General features: G+C 55.3%; 1 protein-coding gene across 5 annotated transcripts in view; it reads right to left on the bottom strand.

Annotated features, from left to right (window-relative positions):
- FUBP3 (far upstream element binding protein 3) overlaps window positions 1-10,039 on the bottom strand; it is a 40,279-nt gene extending 30,240 nt beyond the window's left edge. For 2 of the 5 annotated variants that reach the window (XM_040531679.1, XM_040531677.1), the window contains exons 1-2: window positions 9,869-10,038; window positions 3,122-3,227 (exon numbers count right to left, since the gene is read on the bottom strand). In XM_040531679.1, coding sequence (XP_040387613.1) covers window positions 3,122-3,227; window positions 9,869-9,955 — 193 coding nt within the window. In that variant the 5' untranslated portion in view covers window positions 9,956-10,038. Of the gene's footprint in view, window positions 1-3,121; window positions 3,228-9,868 lie in introns of all 5 variants that reach the window. The other 3 variants (XM_040531680.1, XM_040531678.1, XM_040531675.1) reach the window with 2 other exon arrangements.
- Between the last annotated feature and the right edge of the window lie 9,612 nt (window positions 10,040-19,651).

Raw genomic sequence — 19,651 nt, 5'->3', positions numbered from 1 at the left:
TCTGGTCCCCAGCACTATAAGACTATTTTTCCTGGAAACGCTCTAAAAGCAGCTGAATTTGTTTCGACCAGCACGCTGTCATCCTGTCTTAAGGCCGCTTCCTAAGCTGACATCAATCAGGGTGCCAGCAGCTGTTTACGAAAACAGACAGGCAGAATTAGATTTTCCTGGAAGACAGACAGTTCTCTTGTCACCTTAAATACTTTCATATTCTCTGAACCCATTTTTCCAGCAGCATTTGGAACGGAAGTAATTTTCTATCAGCTACACGGGGGTAAGGAAGCAGCGAGGACTGTAGGCAGCCACAGCCACGCAGTACGCAGAGGTAAACAATCCCGAGACTCACCACCAGATCTGCTTTCGAGCTATCCAGGGTAGCAGAACGCATCCGAATCCCTGCACTGTAAAATTTCTAGAGCATGATAAAGACAAATAATCGCTTCTTGATGACAACATCCCCAAACCAGAGGTCACAGCAGGAAAAGCAGGAAAGTGGGGGCACACGCTCCTGACTCCCCTTGTTTGCAGCCACCAGAGGACTGAAGATCACCCCAATAGGAAGTGCTTTCCTAATTTAAGTGTCCTATTAAAAGCAACTGCCATCTTTCAGACACCTACAGCCCAAGTGCTGCATTATAGGACTTTTAACGTCACGGCAGCAAGAGCAGGTAGCCCAAGAGCGAGTAAAGTATGGATCATATCACCAATAGATACAGAGCAAGAAGCAGCCACTGCTCAGGGGTTCCTCTGACAGGCTGCACCTTCCCAGACTTACTTAGAAATAAAACCCAAGGTAACCAAAGCTAAAAGTACAAATACTTCCCTTGCTCCTGCCCTGACAAGTCCGATTTCTCTGTGAGATTCCAATCCCTTAAAATACCACTTCCATTATTTCAGTTCTCCTCTAAGATCTCACAGATCAGATTTTGGGGCAGGCAGTGGGAAAAGTTACACAACTTACAGATGCATGTGAAGGACCCAAGGGCAAACAGACCACTTGGAGCGACTTTGAACCGTGTTACAAACGAGGCCCAGTGCTGAACCACAGGGTGAGCAAGCACTTGTAGGTCTTTACATCCCCAGAACCCCAAATCCGACACTCAAGAGCCCAGCCCCTGCGGAAGGCTCTCCAGGAACAACGCCTGCAACGTGGGATTGTCTATCCCAGCGCAAGACACCAGCTGGAAGGTGCATTTACGGCCCAAACTGTAACTGTATTGACATGGTTTGTGTCAACACAAACGAGGTTCAGCAAGTAAGAGTGCTCACGCGTAGAAGGACAAAGTCCAACCTGCCTGCCATCAGGCATTACAGCTATTTCATTTATTAAAAAAATTCTCCAAGACACCTTGCTAAGAGGTCAGATTTCTCAAGCTCAGTCTGCTGAAACAATGAAAAAATAGGTAGGGCTAATGTTATGAACAACTAGTTCCTAGAAGACAACTTGGATCCTCTTTCACATACAGCCACTTATCTGAGCCACCCAGACAGCCCAGTGTGGTTCAGCCTTCTTCAAATTTACACTAAAAATATTGAAATCAATGACAAAATAGGACCTATTCACACCTCCTACTGCACTAGTGTTTCTGGAATGGAAGCAGCATCTTCAGATGACATCATTTGAAATGATGTCCACGACCAGACGTTCGTTTGAGTACCGCTCTAAGGGAAGCTGAAGCTGCAAACAGCTGGAAAGGAAGAAGAGGCCAGAACATGTTTGCAAGCCATTTCTTTGCAGTTGGTCTAGCCTAGCAATTAAAACCACACTAAACACATCTGCCTGATCACAAAAAAGCAGCGAGTTTCACGGTTCATTGCATGACAGCCAAGCACCTTCCCACACCGAAACCAGCACGTAACAACAACACGAGGCCTCTGGCTTCTTGCAAACGCAGCGATGCTCCAGCTCGAGATACGAGGGGCAGGGGCTCACACAAATCAACCCACTCCTTCCTAAAACACCAAACCGAACAAGCGGCAACCTCTTGCTCAAACAGAGCCAACACCAGAGAACAAAGTGGGTCGTGGCATACGTTCAGACAGCAGTAATGCTAGCCAGCCAGAGGCTCCACATGAAAGAACCGTCTGCCCGTGCTCCAGCACGCTTTTCGAAACGAGCAGCAGACGTGCAGTATTTTCAGCCCCTGCCTCGTGCAGCTTTGTGTCAGACAGAATAAAAAATATTTTTAAAATGAAGTGCTGGGAAAAAGCTTTACACGTCTCCTCAGCACTCCCAAATGTCTCTGGAGGAAAGAATCAACATGCAGAGCTGGCTGAGTAAAAACACTAGACAAGGAAGACATGGCCACATTTTTGGGGGATAACCAGCCACAGGAAAAGGTGAATTCTATACAGCAGCACAGATACAAACGCTCTTCTTGTAACAGTACACATTAGAGTTGTAAAAAAAAAAAAAAAAAAAATATGTTCTTTCTTGTTCCCAAAGTCAAGAAACTACTTATTTTAAAACTTTAACAATTCACACAACACATTACATTTACCAGATTTACCCAGTAAATTATTCTTTGGTTGTAACCAGTGTTGAATGCTTCAGAGATTTAAGAATTCCCAAAGAATAATCACGAGAAAAGTTACACCTAATATAGGAAGTTTCCTTCCAGCTCGAATCAGCTTATATCCGTACCATATCTCCTTAAAATTCATGTACGAGGCAAAGCAATCAGAACTCAACAGCCACTCGTCTGCTGTGCTATGACCACTGCTACCCATGGGATGAAACATATATAACAGTGCCCCTAGGCACCACCTCTCTCAGAAAGCACAGCGTGCCAGGGAAGGCCAGCTTGCCTACATTCACCTGGTACTGTGCACATGGGCTCCGGCAGGGCTCCGACAAGCACCCTCCTCAGATCACCACGGAACAAGATTTAAACTGCAGAGTGAGATTGCTAACCCCCCGAGCTCACGAGCTAAGAAAAGAACGGCCCCAAATCAGGGATACTAATGCCTGGGAGCCCTGTGCTATGCAAGACCAAACAGCACAGGGAGCGGTGCATAAAATTTCTATGCACAAAAAGCAGCATTGATTTCTGTCCCTAAAGCGGGCAGCTGCCTCCCGTACGTGTATTTCCACAAGGCTGGCTCACCAGAGCCTGCTTACCTCCATCATCCAGGGGCCGCTTCTGCACTCCATAACCATAGACTGATGGGTCCACGAGTGTTGTAGAATTATTCAAGTGAGGAATATCTCCAATTTTAGCAGCAATCTATAAAACCAGATGATAAAAACACGATTAGCGTATTTGCAGTTTCAGCCACCAGAGCTAACCATTCCTTCTTCCAGCAAAGCCTCTACCCCAGTACAATCTTCTCCCAGCTCTTTTCTATGTAGGTGGCTTTGTAAGTCCTAAGCAAGCAGCACTTTATTTGTACAGTAACCAGTCTTCCTCTTGCTTTTGCTATTTGTTTAATTAAGATCACGTTCGCCCAGCTCCTCTTCCTGGTCACGAGTACTTATTTATTGCCTGCGATATTAAATTCAGATTTGTTTGTTCGTTCAGCTGACAAGCTACATCTAGCAAAGAGCCAAGCGAGCTCCCCAGCTCTGTCCTGGGGAAGCCACCGCCGCCACGGCCGTGTAGGAGGACACAGGCTCCTGCTGTATCTGCACGCATCCAGACCCACAGAAACGCAGACGTGGGCATCAGTGGGGGTGAGGGGAGTGGAAGGCGAGGAATGTGAAGATACACAGCACAAGGACAGGGTTGGGAACTCCTCGCCGAGGGCCTGGCTCAGCCTGCGCTTGCCGTACGAAGAATAAGCCACTGGGCAAACTATCAGCCCAGAATTAGCTGCAATTTCCTGCAGCAGTCAATGCAGCTTGAGCGACTGTATCGGCCTGTGCCTCCGCTTCCAGCCCTCAGAGGGGCACCAGCCATTCCCGGGGGAGCTGGGATGCAAGGAGGACACTGAAAGGAAAGAGGAGACGCTCTGGCATCACAGTGAGGGCACCGGGGTAAGCAAATAAAACAGGTGAGAGGCACACACCTCGCTCTCACTTAATAAGAGTGAAAGCTGAGCTCGTCTCTAACGACACGTGGGACACACCAGGCCGGACCGATGTGGCAGAAGAGAGCTTTCACCCGCTCCCCCAGCCACGTCTAGAAGCCGTGCAGGTGCAGGACGTCGGGGCTGCTCTGAGCTACTGCAGCCTTCGGGGCCAGGCAAACTGCAGCCTCACCGCACCCCTGGCATACGTAAAAAGCTTTGCTAGAGCAAGCAAGTGCAGAATAAATAAGCTGCAGAAAAATATATATATATTCTGTGTATTCTACAGCATTTGCTTCCTTTCCCAGCAGAACAAAAATCACCAGATCGAGTATGTGCCCGGAGTCCGATCGCACTCTATTACAGCTGAGGTTTCGCCAGAGAAGCATCGGAAGGAATAGACGGAAAAAGAGCACTATACACAGATATGCTCTAAACGAAGGCAAGGGCAAACAAGAAATATAACTAAAGGTGGTTCTAAAATTTAAGTTTTATTGCAACAGAAAGACACCCGCAGTAACTCTGGTTGTTGACACTATCAGCTGCTGCAGAGGAATAAACAGCTGCCCAGGATGCAGAACCACAGGGTAGGGAAAAAACGCTGTTTGAAATAACCTCGGAAGATTGAGGGCACTGCTTTTAGAAAGAGAATAGAAAACATTCCCTTCAATGCCTCGCATGAAAAGGGCTCCAAGTTTTGACCATTTTCTCATTCTGACCATTCCTTCCTGTCCTCTTTTAGAAAGGCAGCAACTTTGTTGGATCAGAAGTGCCAGCAGCCAGAGAATAAAATCTTACCACTTTTACCCGCAGGATTTTGACTGGTTTTGGATGAACAACTGCGAATACAACACCGGACCATTAAGCCCCCAGTTTGACCGACCTAGACCCCAAAAAGGAAGAACTGTTCAGCCATAACCCAGTTTTAGTGCCCCAACCAGCACAGCGACCACGTGGCAAAGCTCTGACAACAAGCACGCCGCGTGTCAACGTGTCCAAGAGCTAATAAGCTCACAGGAAAATAATTCTGAAAGCATCAACACGGATGAGCCCTTGTCCATTCTGCACCAGAAAGCATCAGGTGATGCCTTGCTTTCTGCTGTACTGCACCCAGGGTGGTAGCCCCTTACCCACAGGCTCCCCCGTCATGTTTGGGATGCAGAGGATTTTAGTGAAGGTACGAAGAGCACAGGTGTTTCCTGACTATTTCAGTGCTGAAAAAGATTTAAAACTTATATTTCGTAGCAGTCTATTGACAGCTTTAACACCATAACATACAATCCAAACACATGCCAAGAGGAATTGTAGTCAGCTGTAACACACCCTGGCTTATTTTGGATCATCTGATTTTACAGTGCCCTTTGTGAAATCTTTCTGTTAGTGATTATTTACTCAAAAAAAAATCTGTAAGACGTGGAAGTGGCTAGCTGACAGTTTGGAACTGAAATCACTCACCACACGTGCATGGGGTAGGAAAAACTGTTCAGTGGATAGCAGGAATTGGCCAACAGAAGGAAGCTGGCATTAAGCACAAAGGCGTGAACGAACAGATCACCAGCACCAGGGATTTTGGCTCCCAGAGCAGGAGAGCTTCATAAATCCCTACTCGTGCTTAGCACACAATTATCTCCCCAGCACAGAAGCCTGGAAGTAAAGGACAAAATAAGAGAGTCGATGCAATTTTCACACTATCAGCTTTTGAGATGTTTTTTTCCCCTCCTTTATTGAAACTTGCACCCTTATCTCCAAAGCCTCCCAGCTGCCACAGGATTACACGCAGACAACACGCCACCTCCCTCCAGCAGGAAAAACACCCTGCAAAATTAAGAGTTAAGCTTCCACAGCAGACGTAGCAGCTGAAATATATTTTTTTTAAACTTCTTATGTTCGACCTACAATGGGAACCTCCGTTTCCACTACAGGTTCAGCAGGGAGATAAGCACAGAAGTTAGAACAGAGCAAAAGTAAGCAGACCTAGCCCTTATCTGACCAGATGACCTTGAGTACCGTACTGCTAGCCACAGCTTTTGTCCCTCTGCATGTCAGGCCTTTTTTTTTTTTTTTTTTAAAACCCAGCGCATCCACTTCACTGAGCTCTGAAGTACGCTGGGAAAAAAGCATCTCTACCCCAGACCTGTTTCTGCACTGAACCCCCTCAAAATAAAGCTCTCCAACAAGCGATTTAAAGGACACAGCATAAGGCTTGGCTACAAAAATTGCAATTGTAAAGCCAAGAATAGCTAAACAAACAAGAGTTGCGTGAGGCATACGTTTTCCTAATACCTTACATTTCTGTCCTCCTATACCTTCACCAGCCTTTAAAAGTGGTGCAGTACCCAAACACTTTTAGATACGGAACTTCTTGGCTAGGCACAGCGGGACTCAACCACCAGTGTCTGCTGAATTCAGCTCTCAAAAGGGCCTCGCTTCTGGGAAAGGCCTCTCCCTGCTGTCCTGCAAAAGAACAGCAACCAGTAAAAACACCCATTTGAGACATTAGCGGGATATAAACCAACAAGGCGCTGGCACCTGACCCCTCCAACAAACAATTCCAGGGTCTCTGCCACCCTTCCCGCTCAGACAGAAGACTCACTTGCATGGCAGCCGTTCCTCCAAAACTCTGCAGGAAGCAGCAAAACCATCCCCAGCCATTTAAGTAGCATCCCACAGGTGCTTTCCCTACGTACTAGGCTAATTGCAAAGCTCTAAAACTTTGAGGATGATCTGAAAAGTACTTTTCTCCATGCCCTTTTGGAGTAAGTTTTAAGGTCCCTTTTTCCCCGTGGAAATCAGAAGTTGGAACCTGACACCAGAAGGCATTTTAAACACACAGCCTGTTGGCTCCCGGGAAGTCTGAGGTCGTTCACTCCCCTTCAAGGTACCCAAGACACCTTGCTACGTACAGGCTGCCGAGCCGCAGACTTTCCTCTTCACATGATCCTTGGAAATTCAGGTTCAGAGAACGTATGGGAGGTTACAAGAATGCCACAGGTAGGAAGAAGGAATCACCAAGCGCTGCAAACACACACAGTGTACAGCAAACGAGTCTGCCACGAAGGTAAGAGCCAAGCAAGACACTGCTCTGTCACCGAGAACAAGACCCAAGGACAGTCCAAGAGAAACCCATTTTTATCTGGAGTCCTGGCAGGTCTGCCTACTTTCTGATCCCGTTACTCAGAAGGGGAGCAGACATCCTTTCTCCCTCTCCCGCACCAAAATGCCACAGAAGCCACCCTGCCTGGGAGCAGCTGCCTCCGCGTGCAGATCGGTCACCTCCTACGACCCATAAATGATCCACTCACCAGAGGCGTGCTGCAGAAGGTGCAGGAGCCCACGTCGAGGCTCTAGCATTCACCTGGAAAAGTCCTTTTTGATACAGTTCATATATTTAAGAGTACACACATACCCCCCAAGAAAAAAAAATAAATCCAGCCAAGTCCTTCAAAAGCAACACGAGTCACTTCCTCCAGCGGTGGTACAGATTTCTTACTCTCGTATTAGCTCAGGTCCCGGTGTCTTTGAGAGCAGTCACGGTGATTGATCAGGAAAGTCTTCCTTGCCTTGAATTATTTAGCTATTAATAACTAAGCACAGGAAACCACAGCTCAAGGTTTGTGTAATGGCTCTCATGAGAGCTGAATTTAGCCAATTTGATTACCAGTCTTAAGTGCAAAATTAAACTTTGGGAGAGTTCAAATGTCAAGCCAGGGATGCCGGGCCAACACATGAAGCAAGAACTGAGATTGCGTTTTTTTTTTCTTCTGCCCCCTCCCTGCTTAAAGCAGAAGCAATATTCAGAAAAGGCTACAGCACAGGCCAGGAGTACAAGCTGACCTCTACGTACCAGACCAAGATGGGTCAGGCATGCTACAGCATTAAACATTGCCAGTGAAAGCTCTGCCATCACCTCCCGAGAAGCGCTAGGTGTACCTGCCTCTGCACCCCACCTGACTCTCAGCCGGCAAGCCTCATCACAGACTGCCAGGGTGGCGAGGTGAACCTCTCTCCACGGAGCACTTGCCAACAATTCTTCTCATCCCACAAATACTAACAAAAAAAGGAACATTCAACAGGCAGCGGACAACTCACTGCACAAAAATGTAGGCACTGGGCTCCCAGAACGCGTGCAGAGAGCATTTCTCAACACACTTGTTTCTAGCGCGGAAGATCGGCTGCTATGCTGTGGTGTTTGACCCACGGCTGGCAGCTCTGGATATTTTGACATATTTCAACTCAGACTGGTGTTGCGTGCCCAGGGAAACCCAGTATATTCTTACAGGTATAGTGAATTTAAGAACAGCAGAATTGGAGTAAGCGAGCAGAGCTAAGTTACAGAAGTATTTGATACTCCACCTCCTTCGTGTGTCAACGTGAGGCTCCTCAACCCACCCTACAAACGCAACAGCGACCACCCAACACGTATTCCCGTCAATTTCTGGATAGCCCTGCCTTAGCTGAACGGAGGCGTCCCACTTAACCTGTGGCTGATCAGACGAACGCTGCATGGTGTGACGCTTCAAACACATTCACGGAAAGGTTTCAACACGCTACAACCGACCAGCAAGGAACTGATGATCTCCTTACACATCAGTCATCGCAACATCATTCAGCGGCGAGCAGGCAATAATAATATCAGACAACCTGAGATGTTTTTGCAACGAGAGGCCTTCGGTTACAGATGACCAGGTCAAGACAAACACAGCTGCAACCCCCCTCAATTTAACCGCATCGAGCAGATAACCCTGGGCTAACAGCGGAGCTCTCAGACACCGCACGCCGTCAAGGCCACGGGGCTTTGTGAGCCACCGAGAGAAGCGACGCGTGGCTTCACCTGGGGGGCAGCTAGCACGCAGCTCGCCTACTGCTGTACTTCTAAGACAGAAACGAGCAGGCGAAGAGCAAACTGGCTCGTGAGCTCTTCTGGGAAGGCGCAGGGTGTTCCTCTAGAGCAGCCAGCGCCTCTGTACATTTGCTGCAGACTGTGCAGAACAGGATTTGCTGCCACACTGATTCACCAGCGAGCCGCAAGCGACGGTACGCCACTCAGGTCCCATCAGGAGGTCCTAGGGCCTGCCTTAGGTCCTTCAAAGTTTCCCAGCTAAATGAGAAAAGCGAGCCTGGGGAAGGGAAGGGGATTCTCCCTACCTGGCCTGTAACATTGGAAAGAATAAAGTCAGTCTGCCGGCGCTGGTGCTAGCACGTAGCTGTGTCACACCTTGCTGCAGCACGGGGACTGGGCAACCCGCTCAGGGATGGAACCAACGCCTGCCACAGACACGGGCCAAGAAATGCGAAATGCAAGCAGCGAGGACAGCAGCAGCCCCTTGCTTCTGAAGCCGCTTTCCCCAGAGCGCAGCACAGGGGGGACGCCAGACCCCACGTGTGAGGCTGGGACACCCCATCCCCTGCACAAGGGCGTCGATTAAACCGGGTCTCACCTCTCGCCCTGCAAGCTGCCATTTCACCACTGTGCAAACCCTCAGACTGCTTGGGACACCCCCTGCCTCTCCCTCCAGGAGGAGGGGGACCAGACCCCGCACGGGGCCTGCTGGGGGTTAACCCAAAGGCACCTTATCAATAAAAACCTCCACGATGGCCCCTTCCTCCGCCCTGGGGAGGGCAGAGGAGGGGGGCTGCGGGGCCGAGACACGGCGGGGGGGGGGGGAGGGGAGGGGGAGGAGGACCCGGTACCACGGTGAGGGGCCCGGTGTCACTCGGGGGGGGGGCCCGGTACCACAGCGAGGGGCTCGGTACCACAGCGAGGGGCCCGGTATCACCCACGGGTGCCCCCAGCCGGCCCCGGGTGCCACCGAGCGGGCCCTGCCCCGAGCCCCGGGGACGCCCCCGGCCCGGCGGTTACCTGCCGGACCCGGTGCAGGGCATCGGCGAACCCCTCGGTCTTGATCCCCACGGGCGCCGCGCTCTGCCCCTGCGCCAGCTCCGCCATGACCCGCGCCCCGCTGCCGCCGCCTCCACCGCCGCCGCCGTCCCGCCCGGGGACCCGCACCCGGAAAGGGAAAGAGCCCCCCGCTTCCGGCGGAAGTGGGGCGGGAACCGGGGCGGGAGCGGGGCGGGGAACCGGGGATTGGGGGGCGACGGGGGGGGTGGGGAGAGAAGGGGAGCGGCGGGTTGGTGCTGGGGCACGGCGCGGCGCTGGGCACGGGGTCGGTACCGGTGCCGGTACCGGTTCCGGTCCCTGTCTCGGTCCCGGTTCTGGTACCGGTACCGATTGCAGGCACCGTGTGGATGCCCACCCGTCCGCCCGCCCGTTTCCACGCGTGTCACGAGGAGCGGGGCCGTGTCCCCGTGTGTCGCCGGGCTCTGCAGCGGGCCGGGGGTGGCGCAAGGAGCAGCCTGCGGCCCCCTCGGGGACACGGAGCCACAAAGCCCCACAGAGCCCCTACAGTTCCACAGAGCCACCGCAAACCCACAGAGTCCCCCAAAGAGCCCCTACAGAGCCACCCACCCACCCACAGAGCCCACAGAGCCCCCACAGAGCCCCCAAAGTCCCACAGACCCCTCACAGACCCATAGAGCCACCCACTCACCCACAAGCCCCCACAGACCCACAGGGCCACCACAGACCCACAGACCACCCCCCCGACCCACAGAGTCCCCCAAAGAGCCCCTACAGAGCCACCCACCCCCCCACAGAGCTCCCACAGACACCCCACAGAGCCACCCACCCATGCACAGAGCCACTACAGAGCCCCCACAGAGCCACCCGTGGCGTGGGCAGGGCTGGGGGCAGCTCACGGATCGCCCACCAGCCCCCCCCCAGGGCACAACGCCTCCCCCCGTGGAGGCCGCCCAAAGCCCCGTCCTTGGGGACTTCCAGGAATGGGGTGCCCACAGCCACCCTGGCAGCCTGTGGCACGGCCCTGCCACCCTCACCACACAGAATTCCTTCCTTGTGCCACCTCAACCCTTGGGTACCTTAAAGCCATACCCCTTGTCCTGTCACTACACCCCCTGACCAAGAGACCCTCCCCAGCTTTCCTGCAGCCCCCTGTAGGCACTGGAAGGCCACCGTGAGGTCTCCCTGGAGCCTTCTTCAGGCTGAACACCCTCAGCTCCCTCCGGTGTCTTCACACATGTGCCCCAGCCCCTGAGCATCCTCGTGGCCTCTGGACCCGCTCCAACAGCTCCACGTCCTGCTGCAGGCTGCAGAGCTGAGCACAGTGCTCCAGACACGGCCAGCTAATCCCAGGGCTGGTTTCCCAAGGCTGCCGGGCCAGAGCATTAAACTCAAGACTCAAACTATGACCCAAATGACGCAAGTGCTGTGTTTCTCCTCCTCGGCTTGTTTTCACTCTTGCCGGTGTTGTGTGCAGTGTCCTCACCCACACGAAGGACTCGCTGGGGCTGACGAAACCACCCGGTGCCCCTCCAAGTTGGTACTCACACGAGTACCAACATTTCCTCTTCTTGGATCATTGCAGGTCTCATTCTTAAGCAAAATGACTGTTTTGGGAACAGGAGCATGGCTTGATGGGGGGGGTGGATTTAAAACAACCAGATGTGTGTGTCTGCATCACCTCAGCATCACCAACACCTTTCAGCCACGATGAAGGCAATTTCTCCGGCCACTCCAGAGAACACCCACCCAGGGCTTTGCTTCTCCCTTTCTTACAAGCAGGCAGACACTTCACCGCTTCGCTGGGGAGCGTGGGGCAGGCAGAGCGGCCAAGCCCAGGTAGAAGATGCAATGTGGTTTTCCCAGGGAAATTCCCAGGGAGCAGAGCATCAGCTCCAAGGAGCGTCGAGACACAAGCCCAGCTTCCCTTGGCTTTGGGCACCATTCGGGGCCAGTTCCCAGCCCACCGCTGTCCCACTTGGACCAGGCACCAGTCTGCTCTTCTGGGCCACTACTCTGCGTCATGGGGGCCTGCTCCACAGGAAAACCACTCCAAAGCTGGGTGCCCTGCTCGGGACTGGCTCTGGGAGCCGGGTTTCGGCAGTGCCAGCACCCAGCAAGGGGTGTGGGTGCCTTCTGGAGCTGCCTCGGCTCACCCCGGCTCTAAGGGTGCCAGGAGGGTGCAGCCGAGCCCCTGTGCTGGATGTGGCCGCAGAAGGGAGTAAGATGGAGCCAGGCGAGGTGGTAAGAAGACATCAGACAGCCATTGAAAAGGAGGAAATTACAGGCCTTAAACACTCCCAGAAACAAATTTTTGATGTAAATCTTCATTTTGAGGAAAAAAAAAAAAAAAAAAAAACGGAAAAAGAAAGGAGTGATTCTACGCCTCCATCATCCTTCTCCCCCCGCCGTCCCCACTCCTAAGACACACACACCTTCACACACGCACACAAACTGAAATTAGTTGTGACAGCTGAAATTCTCTTCTCATCGGACGACATTTGACAGGGTACTTAAAAAAGGAGAGGAGAAAAAAAAAAGAAGAAAAGGGAAAGTGGTTTGGTGTCGCGTGTGGGAGGCAGAGGGGGGTGATGGGGTGGGGGATTTCAAGTGATACAAGGCGCATAATTCAGGCTTCTTGGATTGCAAAAGCTCCTCTTACCTAAAGGGCCTGCTGCCTTTATTTTTATCCAAATGGCTCAATTACTGCAAAGCCCCACAGAGAAAATTATGGATGTTTGCCTCTATTTTTCTCCCCTTGTCTCGACAACTGTAGATATTTTGTTTTCCTTCTTTCCATCTCTCTCTCTCTTTTTTTTTTTTTTTCCTTTTGGTGCTGGTGGGTGCGGGGGTGGGAGGTGGCCAGGGACCGGGATGGGGGCTGGATGCGGAGGACGCGTGGCAAGGGACGGGGTGCTGCGCGTGGTGGCCCTGCCACCATCACCCAACTTGTTCCTCTCCCCTTCTCCCACCCGTCACCTCGCACCTTTTGCTCCTCGTGTCCCCCTCATTCTCTCCCTCGCTCTCGCCCCCTTTCCCACCCTTCTCCTTTCCTCCAGCCCTCTCCCCCTTCCTTCTCCCCCCACCTCTCCCTCCTCTCCTTCCCCCGACACCCCCTCCCTGTGCCTCTCAAAGCCACCATAATAGCAGCTTGTTTGGCACTTCACTTGGTCTCAATGAGAAAATTCCCCCCTCTCCCTCTTTTTGCCTTCGTTATTTCCAAACCCTGCAATAGCTCCTTTGCTCAGGGCTGCGGGAAGTGCCCATTTTTCAACATTTTTCTTTGGCTTATGTTTGTCATCCTCTGAATTACCGCACCGGGGAGTCCAGTCAGCCCGACACCGGGCCCTGCTATTCACGCCTCTCCTGCTCCTTGAGATCATGTAGGGAGAAATTAGTTATTTATTTCGAGCACCACTGCAGCGCACTTCCCGGCAGAAGTGTTTGTTTGGATCCCTGCAGGAGCAGGAGGCTCCGCAGGGATCGATGGCTCCAGCCAGAGCTGTGGCCAGGGCAGGGCAGGGGACGTGCCCCCCCGGCCAGGAGGGGATGGAGAGGGTCCCCCCCACGCCAAGATGCTTCCCTGAGGCTCCTCCTAGAGCAGATGCTCCCTGTGGGTCCTGTGAGCTTCCAGGCCACCTTGTCCCACGAGGACACCTTATTGCCATGGTGTTTTTCCTCAGGGTGTGACGGGTCGCAGGAGCATGTGTGGCATGTGTGGAGCATCGCACCCCAAGTGGGAATGACCACAGCAACCCACGGGACTCTGCTGGGCGCTGAAAGGCCAGGCAGGTTTGGCTGTTGGAGGAAAAACCTTGCTCCAGCACAGCCTGTGGTCACTGGACCCGGTGCCCAGCCCGGCTGGCTGGGTGCAGACTTGCTCTGGGTGCGCAGGAAAGGATGCACCAAAGGCACCGCCTCATGTCACCATCACATTATGCTGACCCACCGTAACAAACCCACCAAAGCAAGGATTTTTCCTGCTGTGGCAAGGCCTGGAGGTAGCAAGTCCCAGCCCAGCACGTGTGACACCTGGGCTGCAGGGGTGGCACTGCCACCAGCCGCAGCAGCATCAGGACAAGGGCCCAGCCAAGCCCGGGAGCTGCAGCTTTAAAGAACGACGAGAAGCAGCGGGAGGACGAAAATGCCAAATTGGCCCAGTAGGTAGACCTGCTATTTAAGTGCAGTGGAGAAGTGAGCGCGAGGAATTACAGGAGAAATGATAGTGCCCTGACAGCTGCCATTTCCCACTGCCAGCCTCCCCTAATGGAGTCCTAATGTAGTGGTGGGCTCCTCGCTGACAGCCCAGCCCCAGCCAGGGCTTGTCTTTGTGCTGGTGACAGATGGGACAGTCCGGCAACAAACCTGTAATCCTCTGATTTCTGCCGCCTCCGCTTAACCCCTTCTTCCCCCGACACCCGCTCGCTGCGCAGGTGGGCGGCTGACGGGGAGCCACCACCACCCTGCTGCAGGGTGCCAGGTCCCTGCGTCCCGGAGGACACAAATCAAGGATATGGGGAGGGGGTAGCAGCCTGCGGGTCCCTCCCCATCATTTGGTGGCTGCTGGCAGGTGGCAGGGCTCAGCCTGGGTACCAAAGCAAGGCAGAGCTGACTGTGATGTGGCTCCCTGTGGGGAAAGCAAAAAGGCAGAGCCCATCCTGGCCAGGTTCCCCATTCTGGCTGGGTTCTCTGTCCTGGCTGGGTTCCCCATCCTGGCCGGGCTCCCCGTGCTGCTGTGCCCGTGTGACATTTAAGCGTGCAGGTGAGCCGGGGCAGGTGTGCTCCGCAGCTCTGTGCCCCCTGGGGGGCTCCAGGCTGCCTGCCCAGCGCGGTGGCCAGGGGCTGTGCCACCAGCTGCAGGGGATGCCGAGGAGGTGGCAGCAGGAAACGCTGCCAAAGTTTCCTGGCAGGAAAATAAATGCTAGTCCGTGAGCTTGTCTTGCAGCTCCGAGGGAAAAGCAGGCTTGCTGGAGGATGCTGTGACGCAGAGGACATGGGCAGAGGCACGCTCTCTCCCCTGGGGATGCAAAGGCCAGATTAAACACCTGCCGACCTCTTCTCCCCCCATCCCACCACCAGGATGGGCCCAAAAGTGTCCCTGGGGAGGGATTTTTGGATGCTTCGTTAGGCAAAAGGTCAAGCCCCTCCACCTCCATCCCGGTACAGAGCGTCTCTCTAACATCCACCTCTGTCACCCCAGGATCTCACGCACCGGGCAGAAACTCCGCAGCCCTGCAAGGTCCCAGCTCTCCCCTCACCTCTTCACCGAGCCCTCTACTGTGTCCCTGCCCGATTTGCTGCTGGGGGAAGGAGTTGGGACAAGGAAGGGCTCTGCTTGCCCATCCTGCTGTCACATGCAGGGGGATCCCAAGCTCAGCCCTGCTCCACTGCACTCCCATCCCTTGGGCAGCCCCCTGGGACCTGGCCATGGACACAGCAGATAGAAAACCCCCATCCCAAACCCCTCACCTATGGGAGAGAGGCTGAGCCCACGGGGATGATCCCGTGAATGCTGGGGGCCTTGGACACCCCCTGCCCTGCAGGGAGCCCGGCGCTCCGGCAGCATCCGAGCCTCCCCAGCAGGAGAGCGAGCTGCAGCGTGCGCAGGTACTCGGCACAATTAGCCAACAAGTGGCTGTTTTGTGAGGGATTGTTGCTGATGTGTTTTAAGTGGCTTTCTGAGTGGAAAATGTTAGGCGCTGGAGAGGCCGGCAGACAAAGGGGGGGATGCATTAGGTTTTATTGGTCTGGTTTGCACACATCTGACATCACTCTATTAAGCAAGTTCTGCCCGGCTTTGGGGAAAATGAAAAATAAAACGAGGAAAAAAAAAAAAAAAGAGGGCCGAGGGCGCGGGGAGCGCGAGCGATTCAAACAGGCAAGTGGGGGCTTAATAGCAGGAGACACTGGAGCAAACTGTGTCAACCAGATGGGACCCGGGTGCTGCGGGAGGAGAGGGGAATTAGCCAACCCGCGCTTTGTTCCAGCAGAAAGCGCGGCCCTCTCCCCCCAGGAGCTGCCTACGTGTGATATAATACAGCCCCTTTCAGCCGCTAAGCTGGCCAAGGACAAAAGTCACCGATAAATAGCGAGAGGGAGAGGCTGAAAGCAAAAGGCAGAGCTGCCAAGAGCCCCGCTCTCTCCTCGGGCCGCCCGGCGCGTGCGTGGCCCGCGGGCAGCTCCGGGGACTTGTGCCAGGGGTGGAGGTGACACCAGGGGACGAGGCTGGGCAGGGACATGGTGCATTTAGTGGGGCCACTGTGGCTGTCCCCGTTTTCTCTGCCTTGGTTCCCAGCCGGGGATGTAAGAGTGGGGACCTCGTCCCAGCACCGGTGGCCCTGTCCAAGCCCAGTGCCCGGGGACACTCAGCCAACGCGTGTGTCCTGTCCGAGCACCCAACCCCTGGCACCACTAAAACGGTTAAAGCACCAAATCTCTCACCCAGCCCCAGAACACACAGGGGCTGCGGCCCCAGCCCCATCTTTCCCTGCAGCCTCGTGCTTGTAACCATGGCCCCAGCACCACATTTCTCCCTGCTCTGCGACACGAGGAGCCTTTTCCCCTCCCGTCCCCCTTCTGGCACCTGGACACATCTCACTGGGAGCCACAGACATTTACTGGAGTAAGGAGACCCCAAAAGCCGCAGTCTGAGCTGAAAGCCATGGCCAGATGGGGTGGGGGGCAAGCACTAAACCAGCCACAGCATTGTGCAAACAAGCAGGGCCCCAGCCCCTGCACCCGGAGGGGTCTCACGGAAATATTGATCGCGATAGGACCCGGGCGAGGCGCTGGGTGTGAAGGGGGGGTCAGGGAGCAGCGGCTCAGCTGGCAGCCCCTGCGCGTGGTGTGGGGGGACCGGGATGGGCGAGGGGAGCGCTGGGGGCCCGGGGATGCCCCACGCGGTGCCGAGGGGCTGAGGCCAAAGTGCTTTCGCCAAGGGGAGGTAAAACAAATCGATGAGGGGCCGCCGTGACACGCTGACCCTGGCGCTGAGCCGCGGCTTTAACGCCTGCCAGTAAATGTGAGCAGGGCTGGGGGCGCGGAGGCAGATGGCCGGGTGGGGGGGGTGTGCGAGGGGACACTTGCTGGTGGGACGAGGAAGGGGATAGTGCTCCCAAATTGGGTGAAGACCCCCGGGGAGGGGAGGCTGGGGAGCCCAGATGCCGGCATGGGGATGGGTGATGCCTCTGCCAGCACCAAGGTGCCCCCCGCAGCCGAGCATCGCTCCCGGAGTGGTCCCTGCTGCTGTGCACGTGCCCTGCTCCAGCTGGGGGGGCGCAGGGGGCACCCATAAGGTTTCTCCAAGCCCATTGCTGAGGGGAAACGTCCCCCTCAAACAGCCGTGCTCAGGGCTGGGACAGGTCTCAGTTTCCAGCCCTCACCTCACCGCTCCCACCTGCTGAAGCGAGGGCAGGAAGGCACCAACGGCCGCGGATCCTGTTACCGGCGGCCAACAAAACCTACCTGTCCCTTCCCAGCCCCTCTCCCACCGCCCTTCCCCGGGGGGGGGGGACGGACCCGAGGGCCCCCCCCCGCCCGCCACGATCGAGTGACCAGATGGACACCGGCCTCGCGCAGCAGCTCCTCTGTGGGTCCCTTGTCTCCCCGGAGCCAGCTGAGCTTTGACGCCCTGTCCCCCCGGGGCAGCCTTTTGTCACGGGGGCGCAGAAGGGACCCCCGTGTCCCTCTGATCCCCGCCGCGCCCCCCCGGCAGCATAAAGCTGGCTTTCAGGGACCCCCGCGCCGGCGTTGGGAAACTCCCGGGGAAGGAGCAAGGGCGCTTCTTGTTAAACGGGGAGACAAAGCCACCTTGTTAAGGGGTTTACAAAGGCGACCATCTCCCCCCTCGCCTGGGAAGCTAGCGGCCGGCGGCTCCCAACCGCACCGGGGGGATGCTTTTCCCTTGGACAGATATAAATGCTTCAGAGCCGTGCTGGGCTGCAGCTGGGGGCACCTTTCGCACCCCCCGTAACCATTTGGAGCTGAATCTCCGAAGGAAAACGGGGACCAAGTACCCGTCACGTGGACTCGCTGGGTTTTCCCACAAACACGCTGCTGCTGGTGGTGGCTGTGCCGCAGGGAGCAGCATCCTCGGTGCCGCGAGGCTGCCACCTGCCCCAAATTACAGGGTGTGCAGTAGCACAAGGGGATTTTCTCCCCTCCTTTAGGAAAGGTGGGCCGAGGACCGCCCCCCCCCCCCCCCGCCGCTTCGCAGATGGGGAGATGGAGCCCCAGCAGGTGACAGGGACAGCGTCCCACGGGACAGCTCAGCAGTCCCCGGCCCATCACAGATGACCTCCCCACTTCCCTCCTGCAAAACACCGTCCCTTTTGCTCTCAGGGACACGAGGAGCACATTTTCCACCTAATGAAACACATTTTAAGCAAGATCTCAGCAGCACAGGTACGCTGTCCACCCCCAGAGTTTTCTCCTAACCCCCGTTTATTCTCACTGTCTTCTGTAAGAGGCAACCTCTGCTCCGAACAGAGTCAGCCGGACCTTTGGCACAGCCTGCATGGGACCTTCCCCTGCTCCTGCAGCACAGGGAGCAGCGAGGGGCAGCTCAGCCCCCCCAGGACCTCCTCCCTTTGCAGTTCGGGGGGCTCTGCATGTCGCAGCCACGTCCAGCCCCCCCAGGACACGCTGCCCCAACCTGCACATTGTTCGGGGTTGTTCTTAGCAACGCTTGCTCTAAAATCCACATGCATATTAAACCTTAAACCCGGTAATTACCTCCAGAGAAACGGGAAAATTGATTTTACCATAGTGATGCAGCAGGCTGCAATAGCCGGCGTTGGCTGGTCAGCTTTTAAAGTCCAGGTCTGCATGGGGATGGGCAAAGATTGCCCTTGAGAAAAGACCTGCCCCGGGCTGGCTCCAGCCTCTCCATCCCTGCCTTCCCCTCCTGCTTCCCCCCAGCCTCATGGGGCCGTGCTGGAGCGAGCTGCCCGCGCACACACCTGCTAGCAGTCCCCAGGGATGAGCAAATCCCCGTGGGGTGAGCCCTGCCGGGCAGCGAGTGCGTTGCCAAAAAAGCCAAATTAACAACAAGGAGCTCTCTCGCCCCTGCTTTTCCCTGCGGCACACGCTCGCCTCCCACCTACACTTGCAGGTGGCACTTAGAGGGGATCTCATCCCTCCTGGCATCGTCCCCACAACCTCCTCCCTGGGGAAATGACATCCCTGGGCAGGGGAGCTGGAGGAGATGGCACCTTCTCTGCCTTCAACAAGGAAACCTGCACCGCCGTGGCCACCCGTGCCATGATCCTGAGGGCGGTGCTGCCACCCTGGGTGCAGGTTGCTCTCCCAGGAGCCCCGGGCCACCTCTCACGGGGCTCTGCCGGGCTCAGGGCAGCTGTCCCTTGCCATGACCGGCAGTAAATTGGACTGCTGCAGCTTTAAAGAGCTGTGCCTGCTCCTTGGCTTGCTGCAGGGCTGGTGGCAGCCGGGAGAGCTGAGGACACCTGCGGAGATCCTGTACAGCTGGGGAAGATTAGCCTTTTCCACTAGACAAGACCCATTACCATGTTCCAATATACCATCACTTCCGCTAGGAGAGCCTGCAGATGAGATATCGATTGCGGTGACCCCAGACGAGCCCTTCCCTGGAACCTGGCAGGGTTGTGGAGCAGCCCCACGGCACGACACCGCGTGGCACAGCCCCTGGCAGCTGGCATCCGTGCAGGATGGGAGGAGCAGAGGGCAAAGCTGGGGTGTCCAAAATACCATCCCCTAACGCTTCTGCTGGGGAGCTCCCAGGTGGTTTGGGTGCATCCTGCTGCTCCC

This window comes from Cygnus olor, chromosome 19, assembly GCF_009769625.2.
Source record: "Cygnus olor isolate bCygOlo1 chromosome 19, bCygOlo1.pri.v2, whole genome shotgun sequence".
Lineage (NCBI taxonomy): Eukaryota > Metazoa > Chordata > Aves > Anseriformes > Anatidae > Cygnus > Cygnus olor.
The sequence above is the reverse complement of the archived record's forward strand: the minus strand, read 5'-3'. Positions and strand labels throughout refer to the sequence as shown.